At 36.5% G+C, this 13,331-nt stretch overlaps 1 protein-coding gene across 1 annotated transcript in view; it reads left to right on the plus strand.

Moving 5' to 3' along the window:
- The window catches only part of Soat1 (sterol O-acyltransferase 1), a 52,499-nt gene that overhangs the window by 21,711 nt on the left and 17,457 nt on the right, over window positions 1-13,331 (plus strand). Inside the window, exons 3-5 of the mRNA XM_033762120.1 lie at window positions 7,530-7,681; window positions 9,569-9,628; window positions 12,312-12,419. Coding sequence (XP_033618011.1) covers window positions 7,530-7,681; window positions 9,569-9,628; window positions 12,312-12,419 — 320 coding nt within the window. The remainder of the gene's footprint in view (window positions 1-7,529; window positions 7,682-9,568; window positions 9,629-12,311; window positions 12,420-13,331) is intronic.

Genomic DNA, 13,331 nt, shown 5'->3' on the forward strand with positions numbered 1-13,331 from the left:
ATATGGACACTTGACCCATTCCATGCACATAGAGTCCATTTCTATTTCTGACAGATTTTTTTTTTCTTCCTGTGCATCCATGACTGAAGACAGTTGGCTTCTTCATACTTTCCTCAGCATATAGGCAGCACTCTTGATCTCCTTTTAAGGATTGTGCCTTTCTTTGATGCTGTTATTTTTCTACAGAGCTCGTATCAACATTTCCATCTCCTCCCAAGCAAGCTTCAGGCCACCCACATGGGTGTCATATCATAAGCAGGCATCCTGGAGCCTCAGTGGGTACCTCTAAAATCTCCATGGGCTCCAGGCTTCCAGATCATATTTTCTCCTCTGAATGCAGATTCTCTGTTCATTTTGGCCCCTTGAGGATTTCTCTTTCTTTTATAGTTTACTGAGTATTTCCTTGACCTTGTAATGGGAAAGCCATCTGCCATTTTGCTAGATATCTTGGATTGGTTTTACTATGTTGCTAGGAACCTTCCCAAGTTTGCTTGACTTCTGTAAGACTAGGTCTTCCATTTTCAAATAGGAATTATAATGTTTACTTCAAACATTGTTTTGAGACTAGAAATAATACATTAAAGTTTTTAACAGATCTAGCTTAAAGCAGTCATTCAGTAAATAACAGCTGATATTAGCAATTGATTTTGGAGTCCCTTTCCCTTAATAGCTTTTAGAAGAAATCAAAACTATGTACTTCTAAAACTAACTGTCTTCTATGTACATTATACTAAAGATCAAATTAACCAGCAGTAGTATGAGTAGGAGTTTTGGTGCCAGGCTGGTTTTAAAAGCTATTTGGAGATTACAAGGTCATTTGTCAGTTGCTGTACTTAGTGCTAAATATATGGTTAACAAAAAGATGTGGTTTTTAAAGTTATTAGCAGAGGTAGAACTATGTAGAATTTCAAATTATATTAAGTGCAACAAAGGAAAAGAGCGCTCTGCAATAAGAGGAGAGTATTGTCAGGTGGCTTCTCTGAGGAATCAGTTTAGAATAAGACCTAAATATCTTTAAGATAATTTCATTGCGTTATTAGTTCTGCCTAGAAAGGTCAGATTTCTGGTTCCATGTTATTGTGGGGTTGAAAGGTTTTCTGCAGAGCCAGCAGTGAGTCACAGAAACAAACAATTCATAGCTTAGTAAGAGGACCTATTAACATGTGACTGCCACGTGATTTGTGGAGCTGGAGCATAATTTTCTTTAAACTTGTTTTTTTTTTTTTTGGTACCAGCGATCGAACTCAGGCCCTTGCCCCTTGTGAGGCAGGCACCAGAAGCACTGAGCTAAATCCGCACCCTAAATTTGTTTTTAATAAATTGTGATAAAGTAACTTAAATATTTGAGAAGCTGAAAATGTTACATACTGATTAGTTTCCTTTGTGTTTTTCTCAGCCTACTTTATAATTTTTATGTCTCTATACCTTTGAAAGGGTTATTTTATTCATAAATGACCTTTTCTCATTTTAAATCCAACTTTTTTGTTGGAAACTTTTTTTTAAAAAGTGGCATTATCTTTTAGGCAACCCATTTGGGACCCCTCCATTGTCTGGGGAGCTATTCCTATTCCCCAGTCCCATTCCCCCCAACTTTTCCTACTCTTAAACTTCATTATTTGTTAGAATTCATTCTTCAACTCTGGGAAATATGAGCTCAGCATATGTGACATCTAGCAGGTTGGGAGATACATATTTTTCCCCTGTATCATTTTGGAGGTTCCACTGAAATAATTGGAAGGCGATCTAAAAGCCTGGTCTGGAAAAGTTTCTTGGCCGGGGATGGGCCAGTAGCAGGCAAGGAAATGAACAGATGATATGAATACCAATAGAAGGACATGATTTGACTTCCCTCAATATTGAGAACTGTCTCCTAGTTGACAACTAAGGAAAACTATCCAGAAAACTATCCAAGAGACAGAAAACCACTATTATAGAGGCCTGCCTGGCAAAGAACTTTAGGTAAACCCTTTGGAAAATGTTTTTGACTACACTCAAGGAGTGATTACATGTTACATGTTAGGGAGCAGTTAAGACAACTTAGGTTAAGTTGTTTACCAGAAAATGTACTGATGGTTGTTAGAAAACAAATATAAAGACCCGATTCAAAAATGGGCATCCGAAATGAACAGACATTTCTCAGACAAAGAAGTAAAAGCAGCAAGAAAATATTTGAAAAAATGTTCCACATCACTGGTCATTAGAGAGATGCAGATGAAAACAACACTGAGATTCCACCTCACCCCACAAAGAATGGCTGCTATCAAGAAATCACACAATAACAAATGTTGGCGGGGTTGTGGGGAGAAAGGAACCCTTCTCCATTGTTGGTGGGAGTGCAGACTGGTGCAACCACTATGGAAATCAATATGGAGATACCTCAAAGAGCTTGGACTGGAGGTTCCATTTGACCCAGCCATCCCTCTGCTGGGTATCTTTCCAAGAGAACCAAAAGAATCATATCACAGAGAAGTATGTGCACCCATGTTTATAGCAGCACAGTTTGTAATAGCTAAATCTTGGAAACAGCCTATTTGCCCATCCGTTGGAAACTGGATAAAGAAGTTGTGGTTTTTCTATAAAATGGAATATTACTCAGCCATAAAGAACGAGAAAATAGATTCATTCATAGGAAAATGGATACATATTGAAGATATACTCCTAAGTGAAATAAATAAGTCACACATGTGTAAATACCGAATAGTTTCCCTGGTATAAATAATCTGCAACAATGCATAAGATTCTAATAAGATTACTGACATTGAGAAATGGGAAGAAAGGAGCTAAAGGTGTAGGGAAGGTAGGATGGGTAGGGGAAGAGTAAAAAGGGAAAAGAAAAAAATGTGAGAGAATGAAAAGATGAAAATAAAGTGTTTGTAGATGGGGAGGGGAGGAGGGGGTGAAGGGAGGGCAGAGGTAAGGGGAAAAAATGAGAATCAAGACTTGTCATGTAGAGGTACAAGATCCCAACAATGAATGTAACTGTACTGTATCCCTAAAATGTACCAATAAACTCAATTAAAGCTGAAAAAAAAAAAAAAGAAAACAAATAGATCTGATGTTACTTGATTATTTATATTCATTGATAAAAATCTTTGAAATCCACCTCGCAGTGGATGGCTACAAGCTGCATTATGACAACAATAATGTGATTATATATGTCCTTGAGGGGATGAGATGTGGGGTACCACTTCTGCCTATGCTCAAAGCTTGGGCATCTGAGGGTGTCTGAGGACACTTACAGACATGACTTCACTCTCAGGGTCATGCACATAATGGGCCACAGTTATCTAAGAATGACATAAACATGCATGTGCAGTATGGACAAAGTCATGCAGCAGGCGTTTAGTCTCACTATGTCTCAGTAAGATAAGACTATTACTGTTGTGAATTAGAGGACATTATAACCCTTTTAATTACTGTTTTTATGAAGGAGTAAAGACATGCAGCTCTTGAGCTGTGTAGGTACAGCTCCAACTCTCATGCTCTGATGTTGCCCTGATGCTGATTGAAAAAAAAAAAAAAGATTATCTTTCTAAATTGTAGATGCAAATGTGTTTATAAATCTTGTGCTTAAAAGGTCATTGACTTCCACTTGTCCTCAGGATAACATTAGAAATTCTTAACAATAGCATAGTTCCATCATGATGTAGACTGCTTGGTTTTTCAGTCCTGTTTCTGATCTAAGAAACATTCTCATTGAACCTTAAAGGTTATCTAATTCAGCTGCTTTTTTAAAATAAAATTTATTTGAGCTCTAAAATATAGTAATTCTCTTTAGTAGATTATCTAAGCACCTTTTCTTTCTAGCTTCTAGTTAACTCCTTCCTTCATTCCTTCCTCCTTCTCTTCCTTCTTTATTCCTTCCTTTCCCTTTCTCCTCCCATCCATCCATCGTGGTGGGAATACCATGGTCTGTTGACCATATTAATGAAATTAATATTAATATATATATATGTTATGAAGTTGAGAGGAAATCAGAAGCCTGTAACCTCAACATCCTTTTCAGACTACTTGTGTTAAATATTACTTAGATTTACTATGATCACATTTTTGATGTTCTCATTGACAACAGCTACTTACAATAGAAGAACTTGAGAAAAGGCAGAAGTGGACTGCTTGGATTGTATTTTTCTGTAGTCCTCAAAGAAGTGATAGTAATAAGCAGTCATCACCCTCCTCCTTTTACTGGGGTTTGAACCCAGAGCTTCACACATGCTAGGCAAGTACAATGGCATTGAGCTACACCCCCAGGCCTTTTTAGAAATGTTACTTTGAGACAGGTTCCTAATAAATTTTCACACTGTTCTGGAACCTTCAGTCCTCTCTTACCTCAGCCTCTTGAGAAGCTGGAACTGATTACAAGCATATGTCAATAAGCAGTTACTCTTTGTTGTCATCACTACTAGGATCTGTGAAAAGAAGAGTATAAAGAAATTTAATGACTTTAACAATAGCAGGTTTTCCTGGTGTCCAGTAGCAACAGCTTTGATAAACTAATTCCTCAGAAAAAGTGGAGAAAGGCACCAAGAAACCAACATTTTAGGGATCTTATTATTATACAGGAATGTGGCAGATTTAAATAGTTACCTTGGATTGTTGATCTACCCACATATAAATTTTGCTGCAGGAAAAAAAAGATATGAATTAATCTCATTAGAATAGGAACCTTGCTGGGCATGGCTGCTCACACCTGTAATCCCAGCACTTGAGAGGCTGAGGCAGGAGGGAGAGTTCAAGGTCAGCCTGGGCTACATACTGTGTCCAAGGCCAGCCTGAACTACACAGTGAGACCCCGTCTCAAGACAAATAAACAAATAACAAACCAAGAAAAAAAAGAGTAGTAACCTTATAAACTCAGGATACCAAGCAATGTTCTGCTGGGGTCCTATGGGTACAAAAGAAATGTTCAAGGATGCTTGAAAACACTTTGTATTGGCCCTTATACTATTGCAATATATCTATGGTTTTTTTCTCTTTTACATCCTGTTTCTCTTTTTTTGTTTTGTTTTTTGAGACAGGGTCTCACTATGTAGTTGCGACTGACCTGGAACTCACTGTGTAGGCCAGGCTGGTCTCGAACTCACAGTGATCCTCCTGCCTCAGCCTCCCGAGTGCTGGGATTATAGGCGTGGGCCACTATGCCCGGCCATCCTGTCTCTTTGTTCTATCATCTGAATTAACCTTTTGTGGGATTTATTGTACCATTGGTAATTTATTTAATGTCTTTCTTCTTTGTTAGATACAGAAGGCTATATGTTTGTCTGTGGCCAAGTAATACAAGGCATAAGAGCTTGTGCCACGAAAATGTGACTATTCAGTTTAAGTAGGGTATATTAGGACATAATTTCAGCAGCTTTACTGGTATTTGTATAACTTTCATTATATATTTTTCATGCTTCTCATGCATTTAACCCAATTCTTTTTTTTTTATAGAGGTGAAATTCTATTTTTATCATTCTCAAAAGTGCTGTTTTCTAAATAGGGTTATGAATGTTGGAACTCTTACTATTTTGGCACTTCTTTTCAGATCACTTGTTGGCTTTGTGTTAAAGCCTTGTTTATAGTTCATTAATTTAGCTGTATTATTGTGCACTGTTTTGTATGAAAATAATTTTATGAGTGTGATATTGGTCACATTGGCCTAATAAATGATTTATTGAGCAGAATTCCAACATTCTAACCCAATTCTTACTTGGGAATGGACTGGTGCCGGAGTGTGAAGAAAAGAAACAGCTTGAATACCTTTGCCACATCTCAAGATTCCAGGCTTCTATTTTTAAATTGAGTAAAATGTAGAGCATCTGAGACATGAGCACAGCTCAGAGTCCTGAGACCTTATGTGGTTTAGCCTCCCTCCCTTCTGCTTCCTGTTTTCCGACCTCAACTCTTCTTCTTACTATTATTTTTTTGGTACTGGGGATCGAACTGGGACCTTGTGCTTGTGAGGCAGGCAGAAGCACTGCGCTGAATCCTGGCCCCAATTTATGCTTGCTTTAACCGCGTATCCTCTATCCTTGCTCTTTCTGTAATTTGCCAAGGGTATTCCTGCCTCAGAGACTTTTTACATTCTTCCCCTTCTGGTACTTTACTCATCTATCTACCAGCTTGCCCTCTTCTTCAAATGTCATTTCTCACACCCCTGCCGACCCTGGCCTCTGAAAAATAATACGCCCCATCCCCACTTCTTTCTTTCTGTGGGACTAAGTGGCGTAATATATATATCCTCCAGGAAAGGGTCTGGCTTGGTGTGTTGTTGTATGTCCAGCATCTAAGATGGTGCCCAGAACTGGGCCTAGCCCTGAGTAGAATGAGGAAATCCTTTCCCTTCTTTTTTAGTATATTTCTGCATGGAACAAACCCTTTTTTTATTAATTAGTCTAATTGCAGAGATAAAATGAATGAAAAAAGAACCTTTTTTTCTTTATGTCACTTTGGTAGTGGTTTGGGATACTTCCTATTAAAAGATTTCAAAATGAAGATGGGCGTATAATTAAAATGAAACAAAAAACTAAAATATTAATGTGGAAAAAAAATCTAATTTTATAAAAACTTCTTTCTTCAAAAGAACAGAGTCCCTCTCTATTATGTTCCCCAAACTTACCTCTCCGTTGTTATTCTCTGTTGTGGCTAAAATTCCTCATAGTTTTATATGAAAATGCGAACATCTGTTCATATATACACATATATGTACACATATAAACATAAGTGTTTTTTTTTTTTTTAATCATGGTCTCACTATGCAGTTTAGGCTGGCCTCAAACTCATTATGTAGCCCAAGCTAGCCTGGAACTCGTGGTAATCCTCTTGCCTCAGTCTTCAAGTGATGGGATTACAGGCATGCACCACCACGTTTGGCTTAAACACAAGAGGTTTTTTTTGTTTGTTTGTTTTGTTTTTTTGAGACAGGGTCTCACTATGTAGTTGAGACTGACCTGGAACTCACTATGTAGCCCAGGCTGGTCTTGAACTCAGTGATCCTCCTGCCTCAGCCTCTCAAGTGCTGAGAGTACAGGCACGCACCACCACACCTGGCCAAAACTAGTTAGATAAATATATCCTTAGTTAAGGAGGTAGGAATAAACATAGTAGACATTTAGGTATAATAAAGAAAGTTCTAAAATAAATGATGAATACTTGAGGTCATGGATTTGCTTTAGGAAAAAAGACAAAATTATGGTACTTATATAATAAAATATAAAATGTTTTGTTTTTCTAAATAGAAATATGAAGAGAAATAGTCTTATCATTTTGATCTTGTGTATCATTTGTAGGAGTTCATTATGCATTTTCTTTGGTATCTTAATTTATACTTAGGTATAAATTATTTAAAGAAAATCACTGTATTCCTTTTTTGGTAGCCATTGCTAAAGCAAATCAGCTATAGAAATTATTTTTCTATTTTATTTCATTGAATTAGTGTGACTTTCTTTGAAACCAATTCTGTTTAAGACAAATCCTTAGATAAATGTTAATGATTCACAGTATGTGCTCATTCCTTATGTTTTCCTTTACATGTTGTAAAATTCTAGCATTTGAAGCCACTTTTTTTGAAGGAAGTTGGTAGTCACTTTGATGATATTGTGACCAGTCTTATTGAAAAATCTGCCTCATTAGACAATGGTGGGTGTCCTCTTACAACTTTTTCCATACTTGAAGAAATGAAAAACAACCACAGAACAAAGTAAGTATGTCTGTTGTTTTCTCTTAATATAAAAATCTACTCTAGCATAGCCCAGGGTCAGAATGTAGACTACATTAAAGCCTGAGTTCATACCCTGTAAATGCTTGTTATTGGCTGTATGTTAAATTGGGAAAGTTATTTAATCCTTAAAGGGTTGAGTTTTTCTTCTTAATATATGGATTATAACATACATGCATATCTCAAGAATATTGGCAGCTGAGTGTCCTAGCACTTGGGAGGCTGAGGCAGGAGGATCACCACGAGTTCAAGGCTAGCCTGAACTACATAGTGAGGAGATGTCTCAAAAAAAAAAAGAAAAAAATACTGGCTAATATAATAAAAGCAATGATTGTTAAGTGCTTTGTTTGTAATAACTATTTAAATGAAACAATGACCTTATGAAGTGCTATAATTTTCTGCACATTACAGATTATTAAACTGAAGCATAAAGCACTTTTTAATGTTGTCCAAGATTACAATGCAGAGATTTGAAGTCAGAGTCTGGTTCTAAAGTCCTTGCTTTTAATTGCGCATCATTGTATGACTCCCTCTTATCATCTGTAGTCTATACAGAATACTTTTAATAACATAGAGTACATGTATTACATATTTTTCTTCTTTGATACAAGGTTTCACTATGTAGTGCAGGCTGACCTGGAACTCACTATGTAGCTCTGGCTGATTTTGAACTTGCAGTGATCCTCCTGCCTCAGCCTCCCTGGAGTGCTGGGATTACAGGCATGTGCCACCATGCCTAATTCTATTATGTATTTTTCTAATTGGCCAGCCCAGAATAAAACAGGAGGGCTATCAAAGGCTAATGTGTGCTAATTTGCCATTCTGGGGTGTCCTCAATGTTATGCCCTGTGGTCTCTTTGCTAATGTCATCTGTTCTGAAGAACAGTTTTGAGCAGCAGTAGCTGACAGAAGTGCTGGTGTCACACAGTCCTAAAGGAGATGGTAATGCTAGATACCAAAATATGTCTTTAATTCTTGGAGGCAGCCTTTAAGGTTGTTGGGGTTGTGCAAGTACTTTGGCATCAGGAAAAGTATAAATATCAGTGCCATTTTGGAGGACAAACCCTTAACTATGTATGCCTGGAGTACAGTATGGCTGGAATGTTCTCCATGACCCCAGCCAATATCCAAGAGTAGGAAGAGTGGTTTAGGGAATGCCTTTCCTTAGGGGTTGAGTATGGAGACTTTCCGAGTGGTGCTGCAGTTAGATGTGTCTGACCTCTTTCCATCCTGTGTAGGTATGTATGCTTGCGTCTGCCTCGGCAGTTCATAAATGTCACCTGCTAGCATAGGGTGTTAGTGAGATGTAGTTGGAAACCAGACATAGGCCAGGTATGAAACTAGTGTAGTTTTTGATAGGAAAGAAACACTGACAGCAAATATAGCTACTCCACGGACAGAGCAGCTGAGTACTCCAGAGTCACACTGCACAAAGGAGGCATTTTACTTTTATGGGGCTCCTCCTTGTTCCCTGTGTATCCTGCTTCCTTATCCTGGGTATGTTTGCTTTCTTTCCCTCTCTTACCACTCAAAAATAGGGCTCCCTGCTTGTCTCCTGTTAGATAGCTACTTCATTGCCTCAGTTATACACACTGGACTCGAGTCAGACTGGGTTTAAATCCATCTCTGTAGCCTCTCTGTTTTGGGCTTGAGCAAGTGATTTAACATGCTTAAAAGTCCTTTTGGCTCCCACCTGTAAATGAGATAAACATACATAAAACCCAAATACAGTACCTGAGAAACAGTGAAAAGATGTTTAATTAAAGTTAGATGTTGGAATCAGTACTATTCTTTTTCTTCTTTGTGGAATTATGTTTCTTATAATAGTTGAAGTACTTATATTTTGTTGTATTTTGTTGCTCTTCCTAGAGATATGAGAGCACCTCCAGAACAAGGAAAGATTTTTATTTCAAGACGCTCTCTCTTGGAGTGAGTATTTTTTGCTTTTGTTATTCGTTTGAATTAGTTTGTAATAGCTAAAACTTGGAAACAGCCCATTTGCCCATCTGTTGGAAACTGGATAAAGAAGATGTGGTTTTTCTATAAAATGGAATACTACTCAGCCATAAAGAATGAGAAAGTAGAGTCATTCATAGGAAAATGGATACATATTGAGGATATACTCTTAAGTGAAATAAATAAGTCACACGTGTAAATACCGGATAGTTTCTCTGGTGTGAAAAACTATAATAGTACACAAGATCCTAATGGGATAATTAATAGTGTGAAATAAAGAGCTAAAGGTGTAGGGAAAGTGGGAAGGGTAGGGGAAAGGGAATAAGGGAAAAGAAAAAATATGAGAAAATGAAAAAATGGAAATAAAGTGTTTGTAAATGGGGAGGGGAGGAGGGGGTGAAGGGAGGGCAGGGACGAGGGGAAAAAAATGGGAACCAAGACCTGTCATGTGAAGGTACAGGATCCCAGTAATGAATGTACCTGTATTGTATACCTAGATTGTACCAATAAACCCAATAAAAAGAAAAAAAGATAAAATAATTAAAATTATAGCAGATGCATTAAAATCTATCTGAATAAGGTAAAAAAAGCTGATTTGATTCATAGGATCATTGCTTTAATCTAGGACTCTTTAATGAGTTTCTTCTGTATCCATATAAATCATTAGTTTTGATACTACTTTTTGCTTTTTTAATTTTTTGGTACCGGGGCTTAAACTCCTGAGGTTTGTTCTTGTGAGGCAGGTTGTGGCACCACTGAGCTAAATCCCCAACCCTGATTCTTCTTTTCTTTCTTTTTTTTGAGACAAGGTCTTGCTTTGTAGTTCACTGGCCTTGAGCTCACTCTACAGCCATATCGGCCTCAAAGGTCTTCCTCTTGCCTCAGCCTGCCCTTGAAACCCCACCCCCAGTACAGGGATTATGGGCTGTGCCACCATTTTCTTGCTATTTGTGTTTACGCATCTCCCAGGTTCTGATCTAGTTTCCAAGGAAGAGTTAGTGATAAGACCAGTTACCATTCTCTGAGAAATTCCTGAAGGTTGTGTTGCAGAGAATTATTTTCTCAAAGAGAAAAGAAGTTTTTTTTGAGTTTTGGAGTTACTGTCTTAATATAGTACATGAGTTATATTTTTCTTTTTCTTTTTCTTTTTTGGTGGGAGCCTAATTTCTCAGAGTTACTTACTGTAAAACCCTGATTGCCTAATATGTTTAAAATAAAATTCACATGATGTGAATTCATTGTGGTAATTGTATTTGTGAACCGACAAAGCTGTAATTTGGGTACTTTTGCATTTCTTTGAGTAGTTTGTTTGCTCATTCAGTTGTTTATTGGAATTGTTCTAAAATGTAACCTGCATTAGTGATCTTTTGAAATAGTTGGTTTGGTGAAAAATGATGTCTTTAATGTGTTTTCTTAAAAATGCATCTTAATGTTTATCAGATTTTACTTTATGAGCCAAATTGAACTGTGCTCCTGTTTTCTCTTTTGTTTTTGAACTGTGATTCTTAACTCTGAGAAAGCTAGAGTTTAACATGCAATGAAGTTCTGTTTCACTGTTTTGCCACAGTATTGTTTGAAGGGATTCATCTTTTAAAATTTATATCTGGGGGGAAATGTGGACTTTTCAAAGAAAAGGAAAAATGAAACAATTATTTTGAACATTATAAATATGACACTATATGAAAAATAAACCATTTATTTATTTTATTTTATTGTTTTGTTTTTTGGTACTGGGGATTGAACACAGGTCCTTGTGCTTGTAAAGTAGGTGACGGAACCCTGGCCTGGAAAAATAAACCTTTTAATAAAAAGAAAAACAATTTAATGAAGGGAATTGAGCACATTTTCTGTAGCTTTGGTGGGTTTTTATTAGAATTTGATGATTCTTATTTTAGAAATTTAGTAGTATTTTAGATTCCCCAAAAAATCACTTAGAAGTTTGGCATACCACTTTCCAAAAAACAAGGTTAAAAACTTCTCTTAATCATATCTAAAAGATATTTATTTAGGACAAGTGTTCTAGAAGGTCAGTGCTGTGTTTTAAATTAAAAATAGCCCAGTCTTAAGTACAAATCAGCGAAGAGAAAGTAATAGCTTTTCTAAATGGTTCCGTTTTGTAGATATGTAGTTATCCACATAGGACTCAAACATACAACTTTAATATCCTGGAAATGGATAGTACTACGTGTGTGTGTGTGTGTGTGTGTGTGTGTGTATTAAGTGTAGGGAGTGGAAAATAAGGATAAGATTAAAAAAAAACCTTTCTTAGCATTTGAAATAGTTTCTGTGTTCTAAATTTTAGCAAATGGTCTTTGCATAGTAGAAAACTTTCTGGTGCATTTTCAAGATTGCAGACTATTTATAGAATGCTATTTATCAGTGCTGTTTTTTAGAAGGTACGGATACCTTGGTTGGAAAGAAAGGTTAATCTGCATACTGTGATTTTTTTTTTTTTTTTAACGTAATCTTGTCCTTTAATACCTTTGTACCTTAGGTTTCATATTTTGGGCTTACTGGTTTTTGTGTTTTTTTGAGATTTTTTTTTTTTTGAGGAGGGTTAAGCATCTTTTAATCTCCTTTAAAGAATATGTACCAAGTGGTGTTTTAAAATTAAATATAGATTGTTAATTTGATTTTGTTTAAACTGCATTCACAGTGAGCTGTTTGAAGTGGACCACATCAGGACAATATATCACATGTTTATTGCCATCCTCATTATCTTTATCCTCAGTACACTTGTGGTAGATTACATTGATGAAGGAAGGTAAGACAACAAAGTGGGGATAATTGGTTAGTTGATGCATGACAATTTTCACTAAATTTTGGTAGAATAGTTTGGTTAAATTTGCTTCAGAAAATTCTAAAGTGACTAATTTGAGGGTGATAAATTCTTCTCTCCTGTAAAGTTTAAAGAGAAAGCTAGACTTCATTACTTTTATTTAAAAAATACTTTCTTTGGTGATGCAGGGACTAAACCCAGGGACTTTCGCATGCTAGGCAAGCAATATACAACTGAGCTACATCTCCTACCCCAGAATGTGCTAGAACATGATCAGTAGTTTCTGGGTAACTGTCTAAAATGGGAGAATTTTTGCATATATGACTTGACTTTTTTTCTATGCTATTCATTTAACATTGTTACTTTAAGTAGCTTACTGGAATTTTAAGGTAGAAAAAAGTGATGTTTCTTTTTATTATAAAAATCAATCAAGCCAGGTGTGGTAGTGCACACCTGTAATCCCAGCACTCAGGAGGCTGAGGCAGGAGGATTGCTGTGAGTTCGAGACCAGCCTGGGCTACATAGTGAGTTCCAGGTAAGTCTCAACTACATAGTGAGACCCTGTCTCAAAACAAACAAACAAACAAACATAAATCATAACTTAAAATATGACAATGTGGTAATCATATATTGAATATGTGCTTTCTTGAAATCAAAATTATGGTTATATTAGTATAGGCTTTTGAATTTACCTGTCTCTTCCTGAAAAATTATGTTTTGATTGTTATTGACTATTTATTTTGCCATAGAACGCTTTGGACTTTAAAAATATTAATGTGAGACTCTAAAGTTCAAAACCTTATTACCTTAGGTATTTAAGTTCAGAGCCATATTAGGGCTCTTAGAAATTTAATGTTGAGCCACACTGTAAAGCAGAGGGTTAGAAGCAAGTCTTTA

The sequence above is a fragment of the Fukomys damarensis genome, unplaced genomic scaffold (assembly GCF_012274545.1).
Source record: "Fukomys damarensis isolate Sample0158 unplaced genomic scaffold, DMR_v1.0_HiC HiC_scaffold_11, whole genome shotgun sequence".
NCBI lineage: Eukaryota > Metazoa > Chordata > Mammalia > Rodentia > Bathyergidae > Fukomys > Fukomys damarensis.